At 31.8% G+C, this 22946-nt stretch overlaps 3 protein-coding genes across 15 annotated transcripts; all 3 read left to right on the forward strand.

Moving 5' to 3' along the window:
• Nucleotides 1–1151: 1151 nt before the first annotated feature.
• On the forward strand, nucleotides 1152–5877 carry NHL8 (NDR1/HIN1-like 8). The gene is made up of 7 exons (XM_020347501.3): nucleotides 1152–1634; nucleotides 2080–2154; nucleotides 2258–2774; nucleotides 3159–3544; nucleotides 3959–4194; nucleotides 4309–4456; nucleotides 5504–5877. The coding sequence occupies exons 1-7, from the start codon at nucleotides 1236–1238 to the stop codon at nucleotides 5630–5632; spliced, it is 1890 nt and encodes a 629-aa protein (XP_020203090.1). The 5' UTR covers nucleotides 1152–1235; the 3' UTR covers nucleotides 5633–5877.
• A 2740-nt stretch (nucleotides 5878–8617) lies between these two features.
• On the forward strand, nucleotides 8618–13992 carry LOC109788705 (uncharacterized). Of its 12 annotated transcripts, none has more exons than XM_083066511.1 (5): nucleotides 8621–11117; nucleotides 11791–11886; nucleotides 12338–12940; nucleotides 13527–13589; nucleotides 13665–13992. In XM_083066511.1, the coding sequence occupies exon 1, from the start codon at nucleotides 8885–8887 to the stop codon at nucleotides 11081–11083; it is 2199 nt and encodes a 732-aa protein (XP_082922637.1). In that variant the 5' UTR covers nucleotides 8621–8884; the 3' UTR covers nucleotides 11084–11117; nucleotides 11791–11886; nucleotides 12338–12940; nucleotides 13527–13589; nucleotides 13665–13992. The 12 variants fall into 12 exon arrangements, with proteins under 12 accessions (XP_082922639.1, XP_020203089.1, XP_082922637.1 ...); XM_029269304.2 differs by having other exon boundaries at nucleotides 13527–13540; XM_020347497.3 differs by lacking the exon at nucleotides 13527–13589 and having other exon boundaries at nucleotides 12338–12628; nucleotides 12761–12940.
• A 2327-nt stretch (nucleotides 13993–16319) lies between these two features.
• On the forward strand, nucleotides 16320–21299 carry HSFA1D (heat shock transcription factor A1D). Of its 2 annotated transcripts, XM_020347484.3 has the most exons (3): nucleotides 16320–16771; nucleotides 19079–20363; nucleotides 20872–21299. In XM_020347484.3, exons 1-2 carry the CDS (start codon nucleotides 16535–16537, stop codon nucleotides 20321–20323), a joined length of 1482 nt encoding a protein of 493 aa, XP_020203073.1. In that variant the 5' UTR covers nucleotides 16320–16534; the 3' UTR covers nucleotides 20324–20363; nucleotides 20872–21299. The 2 variants fall into 2 exon arrangements, with proteins under 2 accessions (XP_020203073.1, XP_029125135.1); XM_029269302.2 differs by lacking the exon at nucleotides 20872–21299 and having other exon boundaries at nucleotides 19079–20472.
• The last annotated feature ends 1647 nt before the right edge of the window (nucleotides 21300–22946 follow it).

Genomic DNA, 22946 nt, shown 5'->3' on the forward strand with positions numbered 1-22946 from the left:
ATGTATTTATGGTATTAATAAAATTAATTAGGTCATTATTTTTAAAGGTAGATATTTCGAATTAATATCATGATTACAATAAAAAAATTATAATTCATCTATACATGTTATAAATATTATACATTTTGATTTCTATTTTTATTAGATATTTTTGTCTTTCAACATATCTACAATATATATATATATATATATATATATATATATATATATATATATATTATTAAGAAGATATATTTTGGTAATCACTTTTTTATTTTTCGCTTTTTAGTGGATTATTATACCTCGTGCATGTAAAAAAATTCCTTATATCTTGTCTGAATAATTATTCATAACTTCTAATATTTGTTTGTGTGTAATTATTAGAGATACGAAGTGTCTCAATTCTCAATCCCTCTAATTATTAATAAAAGAGAAACTTGGTACCTCTTTATATTTATTTTTTTCTATTTTTATTTTTAATAAATTATAGTTGAAAAAAATTGAAAAAAGGTAATTATATAGATGAGTGGATGTGTGTTTTTTTTAATATTATTATTATGAGTGAGTAATTTTAAATATATCTTATTTAAACATAAAAGCGTTCCATCAAAAGTGCATATATATTAAATTATAGTTGGAAATTTTTTTGAAAAAAGGTAATTATATTGATGAGTGGATGTGCGGTTTTTTTAGGAGTGAGTAATATTAAATATGTCTTATTTAAGGGTAAAAATGTCTCATTAAAAGTGAAAATCGTAAAATGTAATTATTAATACATATTCTCTTTATAATATATATATATATATTAAATATAACAACTACTTAAAATAAAAGATATATTAGAATATATTTTAAATTTATGGTGGAATTAATTATTTTTAATATTGATGATTTCTTCTATAATATTTATAATTAGGATTTAATGTTTTATAATTAAAATTTTAAAAATTGAATCAGACTGGTCAATTAGACTAATTGAATTGGTAGTCTAGTCGATCTTAAATAAGATAAAAATTAAAATTTAAAATAGATATAAATTTATTAAAATTTATAAATATAAAATATATTTAATATAAATATTTAAAAAAAAATTAATAAAAATCTAATTAATAATATAGAGACTCAATCCCTGGTAATTAATAATGGGAAAATTTGGAAGCCGTCTCTCTGGACTTTCCTTGACATTCACAATTAAGGTGTGTGGTGTGCTCATAGCTCATAAGTCATAACAAAACAACCTCAAGGCTCAAGCACCCATGAGAGGGAACCACCACCAGCGTGCGGCCCAAGCCTCGTCCCTCACTCCAAACCCTTCCTCTTCTTCCACTCACCGCAATTTGGGCCCGCCAAACCCCCGCAGGCCCGCCCGGAGGACTCCAGGCCCACAACACCACCACCACCGCCAGCCCAACTTCCAATTCCGCGTCGTCAACAATCCCCAACCGCTTCCTTCCTCCGTCCAGGATGTAAACGCTGATGTCACCGATCGCGTAGCTAGCTCAGGCAAGGCCGAGGAAGGAGACGCTGATGATGACTCTGATGCTGATGCTGATGGTGATGTTCAGGCTAGGCTTGGTAAGTTGTTCAGTAGAATCGAGGAACCTGAATTGTCCGAGGAGCAGATCAGAATCAATGATCAATTGCAGCAAGATGAGGTAGAAATAGCGCTGTAGAATCGGAATCTTCCATCATTTGGTTTCTTTGAATTTGTCACATTATTGATTTGGATTAGATAAATCAATTAAAATTAGAGTTTCACTTTCACCTAGTTTTTCGCTTTTGAAGATTTGCATTGAAGTTTGTACAAAACTTAGGTGCTTTTAATATTGTATTTGTTATTCTATCATTACTGTAAATTCGTTTCTATAATTTATGTTGAACATTAATTCTGTGTCTTTTATTATGCAGCCAGGTGAAACACTGATTTTAAATAGAAAACAGTACTAAAAACATTTGAGCAACTACGTCTAAATAGTTTATGATATAAAACTCTGATTCTCGTTGAAAATTAGCAAAAAAAACACTTTAGAGCTTCATTAAGTATTTACGTATCGATTTGACGAAGTAGAAGCATTATGGCACGTTACTTCTATTTTGCAGATGCTTGTGGTGGAGTCAATTTATGGAGAAAACGTTTTCAGCCTTGAGAGATGGAAAGATTTGCGCTGTTTTCAGGTCTTGGTGCTGTAAACCTAATAATACAGTTTTGGCTTAGTGTTGTTACAATTCTGATTCTCTGAAACATAATACTGACACTTTTTTTTTTTACATCCCTCAGATACATATACACATTGATGTTTTGGGTGAAATTCCAATCCTTGCTAAGCTGAACTCTCTTAATCAACTTGAGACTGTAAACAGCAATTCAGACGAGTTCTTATACACTTTCAAAGTTCAATATCTTCCACCGATTGTTTTGACGTGTTTATTACCTAAGTCGTACCCAAGCCACCAAAAACCTATTTTTACACTCTCTGTTAAGTGGTTGGAACCCCTGAAGATTACAAGTCTGTGCTCTAAGTTGGATTCAATATGGGCCGAACAACAGGGGCAGGAAGTAATTTACTCTTGGGTAGAATGGTTACATGGTTGTTCTCTTTCTCATCTGGGATTTGATGAGGGAATCACACTCGGGCCTTATGGCATGAATCATGTCCGGGATGAGCGTGTTGTTTCAGGAGCTGAATGCATTGATGTTGATATTCCTTTTTTACAAAGTTACAATGATCAGAGACACCATGAGAACTTCCTTAAAGAATTGCATCAATGTAACATTTGCTTTAGTGAATTTGCTGGTAATTTCCTATTTATGCCTCGCATATTTATACACATTATTACTCTTCATAGGAAAGCCTGACTTGGTCTTATACAAAGTTGCGACTAATTTTGAATTTCAGCTTATACCAGCACAATTCACAACAGTTACCTTCTCTTGTTGGGACTTGGGACTATGATGTATGTCCTATCATCACTGTTCATAAACATTTTCTTCAAACTTCATTGTTGGTGATTCATTAACAGTGTGACTAATTGTAATAATTAGTTTATTATCTATATGCAAGACTTGATTCTGCTTTTTTTCCCCCATGTTTGTTCAAATAGAATTAATATTGAACATGGTTCTCATGTCTGCCACTTTATCTGCTTTTGAAGTAGTAACCTTCTTTACTATTTACCAGGTAATGAGTTTATCCGGTTACCATGTAAGCACTTTTTTTGCCTCAAGTGCTTGCAGACCTTTGCCCAGATACATGTAAAGGAAGGCACCGTTAGTAATCTTCAGTGTCCTGAAGCAAAATGTGCTGTTATGATTCCACCTGGCCTTTTAAAACACTTGCTGGATGACACAGATTATGAGCGCTGGGAATCCATGATGTTGGAAAAAACACTTGCGTCAATGTCTGATGTTGTTTATTGTCCAAGATGTGAAACACCATGTATAGAGGATGAAGACCAGCATGCTCAATGTCCAAAATGCTATTTTAGCTTTTGTACCCTTTGCAGGGAACGACGCCATGTTGGCATAGCATGCATGACACTAGATATGAAGCTTCAGATTTTGCAGGTATGGTATTTGGATCCATAATTGGACAAATTGTTTAGTTGTCATAGACTCATAGGTATGAAATTTTCTTTTTGGTGAATAAGTAGGTTTGTACCCTTGAAATCAGAATTGTATTTTAAAAGTATATTATATGTGAGAATGTAATTGATTGATGATGAAATTTTTTAAACTTGATCTATTTAATGGGAACTATTAATCTATCATTAGATTGATGAAAGTCAGTGTCCATAAAAATTTATTGAGTATAGTAAGTTTAACAATACTTATTTTTAAAGTAAATGGATCTCCACAACTCAATAAAAAGCTGCTTTTGAATTTTCAATATCTTAATCACTAGCCTAGTCTTTATCCTCTATTTTGTCATCTATTAACCAAAAAATGCTTCCAGTTTTCTGATTTTTGTCCTAATTATAGGATCGTCAAAATTCGACTCAGTTAAAGGCAGATCAAAAGCGTAAGGAACTTGAGAAGATTAATGAAATGCTCAGTATGAAGGAAATTCATCGTGATTCCAAGTTGTGCCCTTCTTGTGACATGGCAATTTCTCGAACTGAAGGTTGTAACAAAATGAAATGCGGTAATTGTGAACAATACTTCTGTTACCGCTGCAACAAAGCACTTGATGCATCAGACCCATATGGACATTTTAGGTACTTGACCTTTTAAAAGCACTGTAAAACTTCTTTTTGCATGATTTGCATCTGCCGAAGATTCAATTTACAGAATTCTTTTGGAACTTATCTTTATCTTTTTCCCCATTCAAGGGATGGTTCATGTGAATTGTTCCCACGAGAAATGGTTGATTCCTGGCAAGAGCGTATAAATCATCGCCAGGCGGTGGGACAATTACAGGCTGAGCTCTTTCCTCAATGTGGCTTGGCATGTCCTAACTGTCGTCAATTTAATGCAAAGGTGAGTAAAGCTTTCTGTTTGTTTATTATAAAATGAAATGAAAGTATCTGTTGAACGGATTGATTATTGTTGTGTTACTGAATTGTAGTATGAGCTTGTTTGAGTAAACTTTTTCATAAACACTTCTAGGAGATAAAATAGGAAGAATAAAGGAAATAAGTTTCTTCATAAGCTAAAATTATTTGATGCATAAGTTAATGTCTTCTCCAACATTTAATTTTTAACTCATGCATAAACTAATTTTAGCTTACAAAGAAATTTATTCTGATTTTTCTTCCTATTTTTCTCTTTTTGAAGTGTTTTTGGAGAAACTTATCTAAACAGATCCTATTTGGCTTGATTGAGATTATGCATTTGGTTAGCCTGTGCTGTGAAACAGCTCTGGTGGACTCTATTTTGTCCTTTATATAAGACTCAGTTGCTTAATTCACTATTATTATGGAAGTCAGTTAATTTAATTGGCGTTCAATTTGTCCTAAATTTATATTTCAAAACTACTTCTATCATTAATAAGAATCTTATTCTACCTACTAATTGAATTAACAGAGAAATGACTTTAATTAAACTTATTTCTTGTTATTTAGATTGGTTCTTATAAAAATAACCAAGCAACACTTTCAAAATAATTTGGGAGTATCCAGTACCGAAGTGACCTTCCAGTATTTATAAATGTATTATATATTTTGACATACTTAAGTCCAGGACAAGAACAGGAAGGCACCCTCGTTCATTATAATTCAATATATTCTTATTTCTTACCACCATTTACACTCCATCTGCTTTACTTTAGAAATCATCTAAGCATTTTCCTTTTCACTGTCTGTTCTTTTGTATCTCCAAGGAAGAGTTTGTTTTTAATGATTGGGAAGGTTTGAACTTATTACCTCGTACAATTGTTAGTTGTTACCACTAGTAAATTGGTTTAAGGAGGACTATTTCCGGGCAAACTGCTCATTTTGGAGGTCTAACAATTGACGAATCCCAATTTCATTGTTATGCTTTCATGACTAACAACTTTCTCCATTACCTTTTTGAATTTATCAACAGATTGGAAATAATAATCACTTGTTTTGCTGGGCATGCCAAAGCCATTACTGCTACTTCTGCAAAAAAATTGTTAGGCGCGGCACTAAGCATTATGGACCCAAGGGCTGCAAACAGCACAGTGAGGGATAGTATAAGCACAATGTCTTAAGAGTGTTTTTATTTTTTATTTTTGGCATTGTGAAATGCAACAAGTTTTAATAGGTTCTTCTAGATTGATGAAGCTACCGTGATTAATGCAAAAGGCGGAAATTATTTGCTAAATGTGAGTTTCAATTGTATTTTGTAGCAATATAAAATAAATATAAATAGGATGTGTATTACATTTGAATTCTAGAAGAGGAAGAGAATAAAAGGGTTCAATTTTACGGCTGAAAAGTAAATCTGAATCAATTTTTTTTCTTTTTTCTTGTTTTTGAAAATATTCTCTACCTCAAATATTACAACATTTTTATCTTTATTTTTTTTTATAGAAAATATTACAACTTTATGTTGGTTGTATTGGAAGTGTTCGATATCTGACTTATCACACGGGGAATGCGCATCTGTCTTAACCAATGACAAGGTACTAGCGGAGAAAATTCTGCATGTAGCCTTTACATGGATTTGATACTTCTAACTTGGTGACACTCGTTCTAAAGATTCTTAAATTGCAAGTATGTCATCAGGTTTTTTTTTTTAAGGTTAAAACCCTTATTTGATCCCTTATAATATTTTTTATTTTAATTTAGTCTTATTTTAATTTTTTTGTTTGAATTTGGTCCCTAATAATTTAAATTATTGCAATTTGGGACTTTCGTCCAAATGATTTAAATGGAGTTAACTATTGGCCATGTGGATGCCAGGTAGATGCCACGTAGATGCATAGGTGGATGCCAAATTTCATGGATACAACTGGAACTAGAACTGTCCGTTTTGAAACCAAAACGGCCCGTTCTGCATGCACAAGTTATGTGTTAATTTTGCAATTGGAATGAGCCGTTCCAAATGCAAATTTAACACACCATGAGTGCATCAGAACGGACCGTTTTGGTTTCAGAACGGGTCATTCTGAAATCAGAACGGCCCGTTCCAGAATGTCAATTTCATGCATGCATTGACCAAGATACCGCACTGTGATTCAAATATTGAAAATAAAAATTCATAACATATCATAAATTCAAAGACAGAAACATGGTTCAGAAATTGAAAACAAAAATTCAGAACATAACATATACTAAAAAAGTTCAAAGAAATTACTAAAAAAGGAAATCATCTAGGTAACGCTGAAAGGAAACCCTAAATCACAAAAATTCAGGTTGTACTTCCTCAAGAACAAGTTGTTATTGTTGGGGTACATCGTCAATGACTTCAAGGAAAAACATCGTTTCGTTTCATCCTTGACTGTATAGTGTTAATTTGGTAGTAAGTGGTTCACTCTAATTTGACTAACAATGAAATAAAACCTGCTACCATTGTCCTTAGTGATACATTGTATCGTCCTTAATAATAAACTGTATAATCCAAATGTTTAGCAATTGAAGTTATCAATCCTCATTGACAATATTACCAAATCTAGTGTTTGAAATGCTTTGTACCTTAGGTCTTTTTTCTTGCACGATGCATAACCGTGAACGGTAGGCATTGACCATTTTGGAACCAGAACGGCCCGTTCTAATTTCAGAACGGCCCGTTCTAATTTCAGAACGGTCCGTTCTGGTTGCACTATTGGTGTGTAAATTTGGCATCTGGAACGGCCCGTTCCCCGTTCTAGGTACAAAATTTACACACCAAGAGTGCAACCAGAACGGGCCGTTCTAGTTTCAGAACGGGCCGTTCTGGTTCCAGGTGTATTCGAGGAATTTGACATCCATCTACGTGGCATCTACCTGGCATCCACGTGGCCAACAGTTAACTCCGTTTAAATAATTTGGACGGAAGTACCAAATTACAATAATTTAAATTATTGAGACCAAATTGAAACAAAAAATTAAAGTGAGACTAAATTGAAAAAAAAAATATTATAAGAGACCAAATAAGAGTTTTAACCTTTTTTTATTTATATTTTTTTTATCTATCATAATCGAACAGTATTTCAAACAAATTTTTAACAATTCACGTATTTTGTTTAACTAACTAAATTAAACCTCTTTATACTTTTATTATATTATAAGTAAATAAGCCATTTTTGTTATATTATTAAAAAAATATTTTCCTTCATTTTTCTTCTACTAAATATTATATTGAGATAAATATTATATTAAAATAATTATTGTAAGAGTTAATAAATTTATCTTACATATTTTTTTAAAATGATGTAAAAATATTTTATTTTGTCGGTATATAACTTATTTTATTTTTAAAAGTAACATACCTACCCTAATATATAAAGAAAATATTCATTTTAGTAATCATTTGATCTTCATATTTTTATTGATTATTATACTCTTTTATTTTAAAAAATTAAAAAAAAAATAATTTTTTATTATCAAATTCATGATTTTAAAATTAATAGATTAATCATAATACTAGACTAACATATATTTATTATTTAATTTTTATTTTTATTTTTATTTTATCTTTAATAAAGACACAAAATATCTCGACCTAATTATTATATATAATAAAAATTTAATATATAATTATTGTAAAAGATTTTAATCATTTAAAAATTAGTGTTGGTGTAATTTTTAGGTTGATTATGTCAGGATCAACAAATATTATATATAATAATTTGTAATTAGATATTATAAAGTAAAACATTACACACTGTTTTTACATATTTTTTTCTCATAAGATAACATGAAAAAATTTTGACTCGAATTTTTTTTTTTTTCCTTTCAATAAAATGCTCTTAGACAAAATCTGTAGGATAATATTCTAAAGGCCTTTTTTTTTAATATATGAAATTGAAATGGAAGTAAAGAACTCATACTCTTAAAATCTTTATTCTAAAATTAAATTCATTCATCTGAAAGGGAAAAAATAAAAACTCTCCTCTATTTTATTTTTCTTGAGCATTTTAGAAGCTTGTTAAAATCCTTATATAAGATGCTGTAGGTTTAAAAAAATGTTTGACATAAAAAAAATCTGACAGAACAATAAAAATGAAAATAGCTTAGACCTGGCTTCAGTAACCTCTCGGGGCTCCACCTTCTTGCCCAAGTGAAACAGCCGATACACTTCAACTTCAGAAAACATCTTTTTTTTTTTTTTTTTTTTTTTTTTTTTTTTTTTTTTTTTAAAGAAGGAAAAAACATTCCTTTATATTTGTTGAACTCTATCCCTAAGCCGTGGTGGGTTCTTCTATCTTTCCCAATGCTTCTGTATGCAACCTCTTCATTACTTTGTGTTTGTTTAGTTGTTCCAATTGGGTGTTGATGGGTGTATCTTCATGTCGCTAATATGCTTTTATGGTGTGGTTTGCTCCGCCGCAAAGTCCATTCCCAACGCCAATGCTTTTTCAGGTTCCATTCTTCAGTTTCTTCTGCGCTGATGTTGGAAGACCACGTGTTTGATGAAAGTCCAAAATCCTATGCCAATTTTTTTATTAATATGCCTGCACCCCATGTTCCTACAACAAGGAGGGAGTTGTTTCCTTTAGTGGCTAGGGTGTTCAAATCACTGAGTTGGACTGTAGCAAGTGAAATAAGGTTTGGGAGTTGGGTTGAGAGTCATGGGTTTTCTCATTCAGTCAATTGCTTTAGGATTATTATTCATGTGTTTGCTTTGGCGGGGATGCGTTTGGAAGTGTTTGCTTTGCTTAGAGATGTTGTTGGGTTCTGTAGTGAGGCCAAGTATGATACCTTTGAATTGTTTTCAACTTTGCTGGATTCACCTCACCACGTGGAAAGATCCGCTGTTGTGTTTGATGTGCTCATAAAAGTGTTTGCATCCAACTCTATGCTGGAAAACGCTCTTGATGTGTTTGTGAATGCTAAGCATGTTGGACTTGAGCCTGATATAAGGGTTTGCAATTTCTTGTTGAAATGCTTGGTTGAAGCGAATAGACTGGAGTTTGTTGGATGGTTTTTTGAGAAATTGACGGCCTTTGGTCCGTTGCCAAATATCTACACCTATACAATCATGATGAATTTTTATTATAATGATGTTGGGTGTGATGCAGGTATGAGACGGGCTGCTGTGATGCTAGGAAAGATATATCTCAGTGGGGAAAAGCCGACTGTTGTTACGTATAGTACTTATATTCACGGACTTTGTAAAGTTGGTTGTGTTGAGGCTGCTCTGATGTTAATTCGCAACTTGCACTATGAAAACCAGCCTCTCAATAGTCATTCTTTTAATGCTGTAATTTATGGGTATTGTAAAAGAGGTGAAGTGTGTGAAGCTTTGCAAGTTTTGGATGAAATGAAGAGCTCTGGGATATTGCCAGATGTTTATAGCTACAGCATCTTAATTAATGCATTCTGCATGAAAGGGGATGTAGTAAAATGTCTTGATTTGATGGAGGAAATGGAACTCTCCCAGATAAAACCATCCATTGTTAGCTACACCTCCCTCATCCATGGTCTGTGCAAAAAGAATCTGATGCAAAATGCAGTGGATATATTCCATAGTATTGATGCTTCTAGTTGCAAGTATGATCAGACTGTTTATGAAACTTTAATTGATGGATTTTGCATACAAGGTGATGTGGATTCAGCCATCAAGCTTTTGAAGGAGATGATCAGCAATAATTTGGTTCCTACTGCTTTTAGTTGCCGCAGTCTAATTAGGGGATTCTGCAAACTGGGTCTGTTCCATCAGGCATTGGAAGTTTTTAATACCATGCTTCAAGATGGTATTTGGCCAGATACTATCACCTGCAATTATATTCTTGATGGATCTTGCAGGGAAGGGCACTTCAAAGAAGCCTTGACACTGTTGGAGGACTTCCAAGAACATGGATTTAACCTCAACCCTCATTCATATAATGCAATCATCTACAAACTTTGTAAAGAAAGTTATCCAGAAAGAGCATTGGAGCTCCTGCCAAGAATGCTTAAAAGGAATGTAATTCCTGCAGTTGTTAATTATAGTACTCTCATATCTGGCTTTGCCAAACAGTCGAATTTTAAAAAGGCTGTGATCTTATTCACAAAAATGGTAAAAGATGGGATCAGTTTCAACGCTGCCACATATACAATTCTTATTAGCATATTTAGCCGTAATCGCAAAATGCATGAAGCATATGGCATTTTTAAGGAAATGAGAGAAAGGGGATTGCGTCCAGATCAGATTTCATATACAACTTTAATAGCTGGATTTTGTAATAACAGAGAAATGAAGAAAGCCTGGGCATTATTTGAAGAAATGTCGAGGGAAGGCTGTTTGCCAAATGTAATTACTTATACTTGTTTGATTGATGGATTCTGCAAATCAAACCGGATAGATTTGGCCACCTGGCTGTTTGATAAAATGAACAGAGATTCAGTTATTCCTGATGTTGTAACTTACACTGTCCTCATTGCTTGGTACCATAAGCATGGGTACATAGATCAGGCATATAAGCTATATGATGAAATGAAGGCAAAGGGAGTTTTGCCAGATGATATAACTCATATGGTTCTAGGTCTAAAAGCTGGTGCAATTCAAGAAGGCTAGGCAGCTGTATCAAAGCTTCCTTGATATCCAGCTGGTATGTGTTTTGACATAATTCTTGTATTTGACATCTCTATTACAATATGCCATGTTATTATGCTTGCTTGTGAATTGATAACCCACTTGACAAAGTATATAACATCTTTGTTGCTCTAAGCTGGATCACTCATTGACATCCACTTATATATATATGAATAATAATTTAGTTATTTGACATTAACCTACTAGTTATACGCAATTGCCCCCACTAGCTAGTTATTTTGTGACTAATAATTAAACTGTCATTTCTTTTATGCTACACATGAATCTTTTATGCATATGATGAGGTAAATTATTTTTTGCTATAGTACTAATAATAATGATGATTATAGTACTGGAAGTATTAAAAGAAATTAGTACTATTAATCTATTATTATAATCATCATCCTTTTTGCTTGCCATGTGTGTCACTGTCACAGAATAAGAAGATTGAATATTTCATATCCAGTGCTGTGATCTAAAGGAGACATTAGGTGGTAAAGAGAGTCAAATTTGGTGTGTTTAATGGGATGGCCCATGTAATTGATTTTTCAAGCATCATTTGTTCTGTAGTGCTGTATAGCATCACTTTGAAGAGTTCTATGCTGTGAATTTTTTTATAAAGTTAATTTTCTGTCATATTTCCCATTTGATTCTTATTTATATGTTCACTGTCATGATGTTTATAATAGGTCAAGAAGATGAATTTACTTTTTAGGAAAATGCTGAATCATCATGCTGAAGTGGGTGAATTGAAGTTGTAAACTATAATCGCCACAAAAATGGAGGTAGTTCTTTATTTTTAAAATATTGAGGTTAATATCTACTAATATACTTTATATGTAAAATTTAGTTGTTGGAGGAATAAAAAGAAATATGAAAATGAAATAATAATTTCATAAATTCAAGGAAGTGCATAATCTTTAATTAGGGGTAGTCTATAAAAAAAACATTAAGGTTTAAGTTGAAATGACTGCTGGGTTGTATGCTTTTGATTTCTTAAACTCTTTCTTGCACTATTGGAGAAAAAAGCTAGTCATTATGTGATGTTTTTCTTCTTGGTGTGTATTATGTTCTTGCTATTAAGAGGCATTTTACATTTGATGATTGTTACAAGAAACAATTCAAACTACCTTAAGGAGCAACAAAATTTGCATCTTCTTTGTACAGTGAAGCCTAAACCTTTACTGAGCAACTTTAGAACATGATTTCTGATAGATATTGATACTTTGATTGCAGTGCAGCTTGCAGTCAGTGCTATATATATGGTTGAGTAAACCTTTATGCAACACTTTACACATGCATGATTACAGACATTATCTGCATCTGGGTTCTTAGCCTAGTACTTGAGGAACAGGCTGTGCCTTGATGTCCATAAGGAAGATGTGTTCACTGTTCAGCATTTAAAGATGGGTATTGAAGTAATAATTATATTATACTTCTATTGGAAGGAAAGCAAGCTTCATCTCTCACTTGAGGAGATCTCATCTTTCAGCATGCATCACCACAGTGTTGGGACCAGAATACTTGGTATCTATTTTTTTAACCTGTACCATATCTTAGTCACTGAAATGTAATGTTGCTACACCATGAAAACCTGTTCGTTGGACTAAAAGTTAGTCACCAATTGATTTGGCTTCTGTCTGCTTTAAAATGAAATAGTGAAGGTTTAAGATGAGATAATACAGCAGGAAAGAGGATGATGAATACTAGACAGAACTGAAAATTTCCATTCTCTACTTCAAGATGTCATTGGAGATTGGACATTTGAACTGATTTGGTCCCACTCCTGCTTGCATTGACTTCATCCCGATGACAAGCATTGCGGGAACTATTTCTCTGGTTAGATTTTAAAACAAACTTCACTTTCTTCATTTACTTAAGAAAATTGATATTTATGGACCAGCCAGCCAGATAACTTTTACTCTTTTTCTTCCTTCTTTAGTATTATGTTTTATCATTTCATTTCTTTGAAGGGGAATGCTATGTTGCTTTAGTAGAATGAATATGGAAGTAGAGGACGATGGAGTGAACATTGACTACTTAAATCCAACCATATATGATGTTTAGCTAAACCTTCCATTTTTTATTTGTTCATTTGTAATGTTTGCATATACTTGATGAAATTGGCCGAGTCCTCTTAAATAGGTCAAACTTAGATAACAAAAGAAAGTGTTTTGCACAGAAATATTCACATATAGACTCTTGAAGCAGGATATTAATGATAAATGCATTTTCTGTAACGGAATTCTCAACAATCGGCATTTCTCTGCTTTGTTTTAAAAATGACACGAAAGAAGAAAAGTAATGAACATTCCTGAATCAAAATTATGTATCAATACAAAAATCAAAGGCAGAATCTGATTACTTTGATTCTGAATTCCACTAAATGTTTTACCTACTTATCTTTTTTCTTTGGCAACATCAGGTGCAGATGGAAAAGTAATGAACATTCCTGAATCAAAATTCTGTATCAATACAAAAATCAAAGGCAGAATATGATTACTTTGATTCTGAATTCTACTAAATGTTTTACCTACTTATCTTTTTTCTTTGGCAACATCAGGTGCAGATGGATGTTGGAGAAAAAATCAAGGCAGATGTGGTAGGGAGAAGCAGATATTTTCTGAATCCGATGTCATTGTTCTCCAGAAGTACTATTTGTAATATTTTTCCCCTTTTCTTCGGCATAAGCATTTTTGTTGAATGAAATATGTTCAGAGGCGTATGAATAGGGGACTATCCCAGTACCTGTATATTATTTTTTCCAAAGGTACTGGAACAGATGATTTATCAATAATTTACTGTCTGTTAATTGTATCTAATGATTTTTTAAATGTTTATAGTGAAATTAACAGCTATTGTAATAATTAATTTACAACTTACTTTGATTATGATCTTGCTGTCCCTCAAGTGTGAATGAACGTTCCCTATAAATAGGAGGAGGCAGAATTACCTTTGTCCTTATATACCCTCCACAATTCACTTTCCCACTATACTGCACCTATTTCTCTCGTTACTATTAAGTATCAATTTCTTCCCCTCTGCTTGGGAGAGGTGAATTTAAGGGGAGGAGGGAGAGGATGGTGGATTTGAGTGGAATTATAAAAAGACAGTTATGATTGGTAGAGAAGAAAAGAGTGAATTTGAGTAAAATTATAAAAAGCCAGTCATGATTGGTAAGGAGAAAAAGTGAATTTGAATGGAACTTAGGCAAGTCTATAAAAAATGAGGTATTTGAGTGGAATTTAGACTCAAGACATTAATATCTTGTGTGTATGACACTTATCGAATATGTTGAGTATGAGTATTTATATTGTGTATGATATTTGAATGTGTTTTGTAAGATATTCAAATGTAGTCATGTATATTGCATTATGTGTTATATTTGAATATATTGTTTATGATATTTCACCTATATTCCATTATGTTCTGTAATATTATTAGTCACCTATATTCAATTATATTCAATTATGATATATGATATATGATATTTGATTATGATATATGATATTCTACTATATTACATGTTAATCGGATATGAGATTATACTTCATATTAAATTATGTTACTTGTGATATTGATTTATGGTTGACTATCTAATTATGGTTATAATAGACTAATGCACTCTCTATATTCCAACAAGTTATCACCATAATGCATTATTGGAATAAAAAATTGTACAAACAAACATTAATGCATGAAATGGTAAAATGGTAATTTTATATATATATTTTTACATAAAAATCTAACTTAGTAAAATACAAATTTAAAATATTAGTTCACTTCTATTTTTTTTAACCTAATTTTATTTTATCAATCAATTATAAATTTTACTTTATTTCATTCTATTTCTTATTTATTTTTTTTTATCAAATTAATTCTTACACTCTCTATTATTCCTTCCACTTCTCCTTTTACATATCAAAGGATTTGTGTCACACTAATTTTTCCTTTTCTTTTCTTAATAAATTTATTTTGGGATATCAGTTAAGAATGGTTTATTATAAAAATTATGAATAGTTTTATTAAAATTACACGAAGGAGAGGGTTGTTATACTACTTTTTAATTTTAAAAAAATACTTTTGGATTTTTAAGCAATGTCTCAAGGAAATTAGTTAACATTCTCCAAAAGATTTATTTCTTTGTAACATTAGTTGATTTTTATTATGTCAATTAATTAAATATTACCATTGTGATAACTTTTTAACTATTTATTATTAAAAACAATAAATTGTTAAATTGAAAACTCAATTTTACATCTTGTTACAATTAATCTTTATATATTAAATGAGAATGATTATTTTGTATAATAGCATTTTTAAGTGTTTTTTTTACTAGTAAGTTTTTAGAAATTATTTTAACTTTTTATCTAATTTAATTTTAATTTATCATAATTATTTATGAATTAAATTTTAATATTTTAAAATAATTTATTTATAAATAAAAATAATTTAATATTATAATATAAATTATTTATCATAAATTTAAGGTTAAATTGTACTTTTTGATCTCTTCATTTTTATTTATTCTTAATTTTACTTTCCTATTTTAAAATAAAGACATTTAACTTTTTTTAATTTTAAAAATACAAAATCATTTTATCAAATTGATATTTTTTAATTTTTAAATTTCAAAATTTATTCATATTTAAATGACATAACATTTAATAACAAGATAAGAAAATTAAAAATTAAACATACAAAAAAATTATTAACGAGATAAATACCAATAATTCGTTAAAATAATATAAAAAAATTTTATAAGTTAATTTTTTGATAATTTTTATTCATATATAATGTTATTAAATATTATGTCACTTAAATAGTAATATGTTATCGAATAATATTAAAATTTAATGATCAATAATATTTAATTAATGATATGACTAAAATTTTATATTTTTTAAAATAAAAGAATTAAATGTTTATATTTTAAAATTAAAAAATAAAATTATAAATTAACCAAAATAGAAACATCAAAAATATAATTTAGTCTAAATCTAAAATATGAATTATATATTTAAAAATATCTATTATATAAATTTTAAATATAATTTATATATATAAATATAATATTTATTTAAATATAATATAATAAATATTTATCCTAAGTATATTATAAATATCAAAATACTAATATATTAAAAAGCATCGTTGTTATTTGTGTAGGCGAAACATTTTAAAATTATAAAATAAGGTGTATGGGTGGTGTTTGGGACGATGCTAAATAGGTAACTGGAGTAAGCCAAAAAGGGTAACCACTGACCACAGCCATAAATCAATTTGTTTCTCTTTCATCTCTTCCCCAAATCCCTTTCTTCTCCAACAACTTAGGGTTTCCATTTTCCCAACAATGCCCCGCATTCCCTAATTACCCCCTTTCTTTCTTTTTGTCATTTCATTTTTTTTCCCTCTTAAATTATATTTCTCGACATGGACGGCGGCGGGTCCACCCCGGCGGCGCCGATTCCGAACGCGAACGCGCCACCGCCGTTCCTGAGCAAGACGTACGACATGGTGGAGGACCCTTCCACCGACGCGATCGTGTCGTGGAGCGCCACCAACAACAGCTTCGTCGTGTGGGACCCACCCGAATTCGCCAGAGACCTTTTGCCCAAATACTTCAAACACAACAACTTCTCCAGCTTCGTTAGACAGTTAAACACTTACGTATGTTCCCTCCTTTCCCTTTTCCCTTTTCCCTTTTCTTTTTCTTCACTCCACTTCGTCAGTGATACCCTTTTGATTTCGATCATGTTTTTGTGTAACGTGTGTGCAAGTGGGATTCAAAATTTGATCTTTCTGACTATTGTATTATATGGAGGAGTAGTAGGGTGGCATGAGGATTTGTTGTTTTGTTTGTGTATGAAACTAATGGCAGCCTGTGAATTTTAAGTTTGATATCTTATCCTCCTGCGTTGTATCAGTAACTAGGTGGAGCAGAAGAGGGAAAATTGACCAACAAAGCACTTTTCAGGTTAATCAGTTGCTTGATTAATAATTTGTTCATCTATTATTGTATATAGTAAATTACACAGTACCCCTTGACACATCCTGCTTTTCTTATCCCTACACTAACTTCCTTAACTGTTTGAAAAATATTGCACTAACACTCCCTTAGACATTACACAAACCTCTCTTAATTGTTTGAAAAACATGACACCATGTCCCCCTATAAGGAGATTATTTTAAACATTTAAAAAGCAGAGGTTGTGTGCAATCTCGCGAAACCTCGAGAATGTCAGTGTAATTTACTCTATTGTATACCAGTTGTCATATATTGTGTGAAGTATAGACCTAACAAGTTGTTGTGAAGAGGATTTGGGGGTTTACGAGAAGATTCTTCATTCTTGCGGTGAAGATGTTGTGATATCATACACTGGTTTGCTGCTATTTTTTTGTACAATTAAATTGGCCCTTTGTTGTGAGAGAATTTGTTCTTGTTTTCTGCATAGACACTTGTTTAAACTCTGTGCCGTAGAAACTTTTGATACTGCTGTTAGTAACTCAATGAGTGTTATACATGTTTTCCAGTTTTTATTGGAAGACTGATAAAGATGACATAAGGATTAGGGTGTAAACAAGGAAGCTCTGCTTTATAATTATTGTATTTATTAAGATTGTGCAGACATTGCAACTATGTTCAGTTGTGGAGTTAATCAGTTCTCAACTTTCATAATGGCATAGGATTTTGTTTCATGTAGTATGAGGATGTTGTATTCCTATGAAGCATAGACACCTCTCCTGTTTGAAATGTTACAGTGGTTTCCAACTACAACATATGTTGGACACTCCTCATTAGATGTCAAATTAAAACAATGTTTTTTTTGTCAGTTTATACACTTGAGCTGATACCTTCATACGACTCAGACACTTGAGCCAATACTTCCATATGGATGAACACACTAGTATTATTAAACTATTAAAATTATGTCTCCCACTTTTTTTTTTTTTTTTTTTCCCTTTCCTGGGGCTTATTATTATAGAAGAAAAAAAAAGTAAATATACATGAATGTATGAAAATTGTTTATTAATTCTTTTGTTATTGACTTGTTTCAATTCATTTGATTTCGAGTATTTCTGTGTGTCTCCCACCATATCACCTTTCAAATAACATTTTTCTTATAATTAGAGGATAAACCCTATGTAGTCTCTTTCTGAATTAAGCATAATTTATAGTATCAAAACATTATTGAGAGTTGCAATAAGTTCTGTTTTGTCTCCTCCATGATCCTATGGGAGCTATCTTCTAGTGTATTTTGTTTTTGGCACTACTTCTGATTTGCTGAACTCTGGTGCAAAAGAATGTGGGTTTCATTTGTTGGTTTAATTCCTTTCTTCAGATCAGTTTAACATAAATAATTGAGGTATTTTTGTCGAAATTAGCTTTGTCATATTTAATTTAATATCTGGCAGTATACTTGAAAAGGCTTTACTTATGGATATGTGAATTCCACTGCTTCTTGTAGGATTGAATTGAACCTTAAATAAGTCAACTATAGACAATAATTTGTGTGCCTGATTTGTCCCCAGTCTCAATTGGTGGATATGGTCTATTGTTTATTGACTAGTCTGCTTGAGTAAATAAGCAGTACGTTCATTAGTTATAAAGCTAGTGTATATCCTTTGTGGGATTGGTAAAACATCTGCATCCTAGATTGTCCCCTCATTGACCCTGGCTTGGGACTTGAGTGCATAACATTACAACTTTCATTGCAAGGTTGGTTCCAGTTGCTCTTGAGCAAAGCCACATAACCATGATTGGAGTTAGATTTTTTTTTCCATAGCTAGACTTCCTTGTGACCTTGTGCTATATTGTTGTACAATCCTTATCATCTCTGTCCATTTTTAGTTTAATTATGCATACTTTAGCGTTTTATGTAACAACTCAAGTTGTGTGCTTTTTTAGGGTGTGTTGATCTTTGTCCAATCCCTTTTTTTCCTTTTTGACATTGTCAATTCATCGTCATTATGCAGGGTTTTAGGAAGGTTGATCCAGATCGCTGGGAATTTGCAAATGAGGGTTTTTTGAGGGGTCAAAAGCACTTGCTTAGGAGTATAACTCGGCGAAAACCTGCCCATGGTCATAATCAACCGGCTCAGCAACCACATGGACAGAGTTCATCTGTAGGGGCATGTGTTGAAGTTGGGAAGTTTGGGCTTGAGGAAGAGGTTGAGAGGCTTAAAAGAGATAAGAATGTGCTCATGCAAGAGCTTGTGAGGTTAAGACAGCAGCAACAGACCACTGATAGCCAGCTGCAAGCAATGGTTCAGCGCCTTCAGGGAATGGAGCAACGACAGCAGCAAATGATGTCATTCCTTGCAAAAGCTGTCCAGAGCCCTGGCTTCTTTGCTCAGTTTGTACAACAACAGCAAAATGATAGCAATAGGCGCATAAGTGAAGTCAACAAAAAACGTCGGCTTAAACAGGAAGGTATTGCTGAAACAGAGAATGCTGCTGCTCCAGATGGACAAATTATTAAATATCAACCTCTGATGAATGAAGCAGCAACAGCAATGCTTAGGCAAATCATGAAATGGGATACTTCTCGTGTGGAATCTTTAAGTAAAAACACTGATAACTACATGATTGGTGATACTTCATCATCTTCCAGTGCAATGGACAGTAGCAGCTCTTCGGGCTGGACTTCTGGAGTAACTCTTCAAGAGGTCTCTCCAGCTACGGTGCAGTCTTCTCGTGCTCCAGCTGCAACTGGGACTCAAGGGCTTGTCCCCTCAACCGTTAAACCTGAAATTGTATCTGTACCACCACAAGCAGTAGCTTCTGAAAAAGTTACAAAGGATGGAACACCTGATGCACCTTCTATCCCTGTTTCTGAAGCAGATGTGATGATGCCTGATCTTCCTCCTATAACAGAGATGGTGACAGGAAATATTCTTGATATTCCCGAAGAAAATTATATGGCTCCTGAGACAGATGAGGGATATATGGATCCTTCTTCATTGGGGGTTATTGGATCATTTCCTGTTGATTTTGAAGGTATTTCACCTGATGCGGACATTGATGATTTGTTAGGCAATCCTTCTATTTGGGATGATCTTTTGCAAACTCCAGTTCCGGAGGATATTGATACCAACGTGGCTGAAGTATCCAAAGGGAATGAGGTCCAGCCAACCGAAAATGGATGGAACAAAACTCAGCATATGGATCACCTTACAGAGCAGATGGGTCTTCTTTCTTCTGATGCGAAAAGAGTTTGATTATCTATGAAATTTATATTAATCTTTCATATTGTTCAAGGTAATCCCTGTCCCAAACAATACACGTCTGAAGTGATGTTTATAATCTATAGTTATATTAAAACTGTCTAGAGGTTGAACACGTATCAACATTGTGTCAATTTTTTTCATCCTGTGCTTTCGCTCTCTTTACATTCTGCATTTTATTTTCATTATTGGCTTATTTTTGAACGTTGTTCATGGACCCTGTAAAGTACAGGTTCACTGTTCTAGTATATAATTACACTTCCACTTGGTCACTGAAAGTCAATGCTTTTCATTTGGACTTATATGGCTTTAGTTTGTTGTGCGTACGAAGGCTAAATCTAACTTTCTCATATGTGCATTTACTTTGATTTTTTGTTGGACTTCATGTTGAAAACAAGTTATGAACTTGTGGTCTTGTCATGGCATCCTCGGGGAATGTTTGTGGTTACCTGATCAGTTCTTCCGATGTTATAGGCAATCTGTGAAGTTGAGTTATATGTGAATAAGATTACAGTTCTTTGACTTATTTTCCAATTTTCTAGTTTCCTTGGTGAGGAGGGAAAAAAGAGAAGACATTGGTAATAATTGTTCAAGGCTTCTGAAAAATTCACATTGGTTCTTGCTTGAATTGGCTTTCTGAACAAGGGCAGAAACAATGGACAGCAGTGGTACGATGTTAAGGTGCAGGCTGTTTGTTTCTATATCAATTTTGTTTTATCCTTACCGAAGTTATGTTTCAACCGATGGAAAATAGAAGGAACAAAGAAATTGAATGACATCAGTCACCATTGTTTGAATTGTTTATGATAAGATATATTTGAACTTGATGGAATTTATTCCATTTCTTTTTATCCAGTACTCTTGCCCTTTAATTTGGGGGTATGGGATAGAACTAACTTCTTGTTTGCCAATTTCCTTATCATTTGGTTTACTTAAATAATGAAATGAAAATTTCTATTGCGTAATAAAATATTCAAACAGTAGTATAGTGATTTAGTTCCATTCATTTTTATTTTATTCCTTTCATGAGATATTTAAAGAATGCCTTGAGGTTCATCACGTAAACGTGAGGGAAAGAGGGAAATGAGCAATGTTTTGAGATGCACTAACCATGTATTGTTGTTGGCTCTTCCTTTTCTTTTCAGTAGGTATAGAACCGTGCATTACACAAGTGCATATAAATTTAGAAATTCCCAAAAAATATGAATTCTGAAATTATTCTGGAAAGTTTAATGGCAAGCGTTAGTCATCTTGAGAAAAATATAGTTAATTTGTAATCAATATCATGAATATTTTTGGATATTCAAATATTTAACTAATTTGTTATTCCTAAGAATAGATCTTAACGAAATGATATTTCATAGATTTGTTTGCAGAAATTCATATTGAAGGTTTATTTTGCAATATTTGATGAAAAAGTAGAGAAAAAATAAGATCAACATTGATGCATACTGATTCAAGTGTAGTTTGTGTTAATTGCACTTGCAATGGTACTCTTAGTATGCCTTATCATTATTTTTCCAATTTTTTCTAGTTTCTCAGATATTGACTTGGCTAAAAAATATTCATCTTTTCTTCATTATTCTATCTTCTCAAATATTACTCGTTTATGAATAATTACAATTAATTAAGAGGTGTCGAAGCAGAAATAATCTAGTAAGTGAAACATTAAAATGACGGATGTTAGAAAATAAAAGAAGGATGTATATAGAAGGTAAGGATGAATAACATGGTTTCATTTTATGCTGACATAACTTGTAAAGAGAAAATTTTCATGTTGATATATCAACTTCGCAAATCGCGTTCAGGTTGTATATGTTATATATACAATTTTATGTATCTGAATTAGCTTCCAGCTCTAGTTTCTCTCCATTGTTTATGCAAGTTTACTTATGATGCAACTAAGCAAGCATTCTAGACTTTTCGAAACATATTTAAATTTTAAACAAAATTAATACTTTTAATTTTTGTTTTGATTTTCTAATGTTTTTTTTTATTCAATTTAGTTCTTTGACTTTTCATTGTTTAACAAGTTTATGTAACTGGTTGTAAAAAAAAAATTATGCAATTGTTTATCATGTGCTAAAAGGAAAGAAAAAATTGTTGAACTGTGCAAAGCTAGCAGGTTACATTGTTTATTGTGTTTTACGGTTATAACTATTATAACTAGTATTTAAGCATGTACAATGTATAATGTTGATTATATATGATATAATTAAAATTATAATAATATATATATAAATACTATATTTGAATATACATATATATATATATATATATATATTATATTTAAAATAACTATATATAAATGATTTATATTGTAAAATGAATTTATTGATAATTTATTCTAAAATATTAATATTCAATTAATACATAAGTATAATAAATAAAAATTAAATTAAATAAGAGGTTATAAATTATTTTATAAATTCTTTATTGAAGAAAAGTTCCTAAAAATACTGTCATATAAGATAAATATTTATGTTTAATATATATAGGGGTTGATTGTGATTTTGCGTTCTAGTCAGAATCAAATCTTAGTTTTTTTAGACCAATATTTTTGTTCGATCTAAGATAAATGTGTTTTGATTTGTTTTTATAAACTTTTATTTGTTTT

This window comes from Cajanus cajan, chromosome 11 (genome assembly GCF_000230855.2).
Source record: "Cajanus cajan strain Asha chromosome 11, NIPB_CcT2T_4, whole genome shotgun sequence".
In the NCBI taxonomy this organism is placed as follows: domain Eukaryota; kingdom Viridiplantae; phylum Streptophyta; class Magnoliopsida; order Fabales; family Fabaceae; genus Cajanus; species Cajanus cajan.

Coding starts and splice junctions, on each gene's coding strand:
- NHL8 (XM_020347501.3), top strand. CDS start 1,236: ATGAGAGGGAACCACCACCAGCGTGCGGCCCAAGCCTCGTCCCTCACT. Junction 4,195..4,308: donor GACCCATATGGACATTTTAG/GTACTTGACCTT, acceptor TCCCCATTCAAG/GGATGGTTCATGTGAATTGT. Junction 4,457..5,503: donor GTCGTCAATTTAATGCAAAG/GTGAGTAAAGCT, acceptor ATTTATCAACAG/ATTGGAAATAATAATCACTT.
- LOC109788705 (XM_083066513.1), top strand. CDS start 8,885: ATGCTTTTATGGTGTGGTTTGCTCCGCCGCAAAGTCCATTCCCAACGC.
- HSFA1D (XM_020347484.3), top strand. CDS start 16,535: ATGGACGGCGGCGGGTCCACCCCGGCGGCGCCGATTCCGAACGCGAAC. Junction 16,772..19,078: donor TTAGACAGTTAAACACTTAC/GTATGTTCCCTC, acceptor GTCATTATGCAG/GGTTTTAGGAAGGTTGATCC.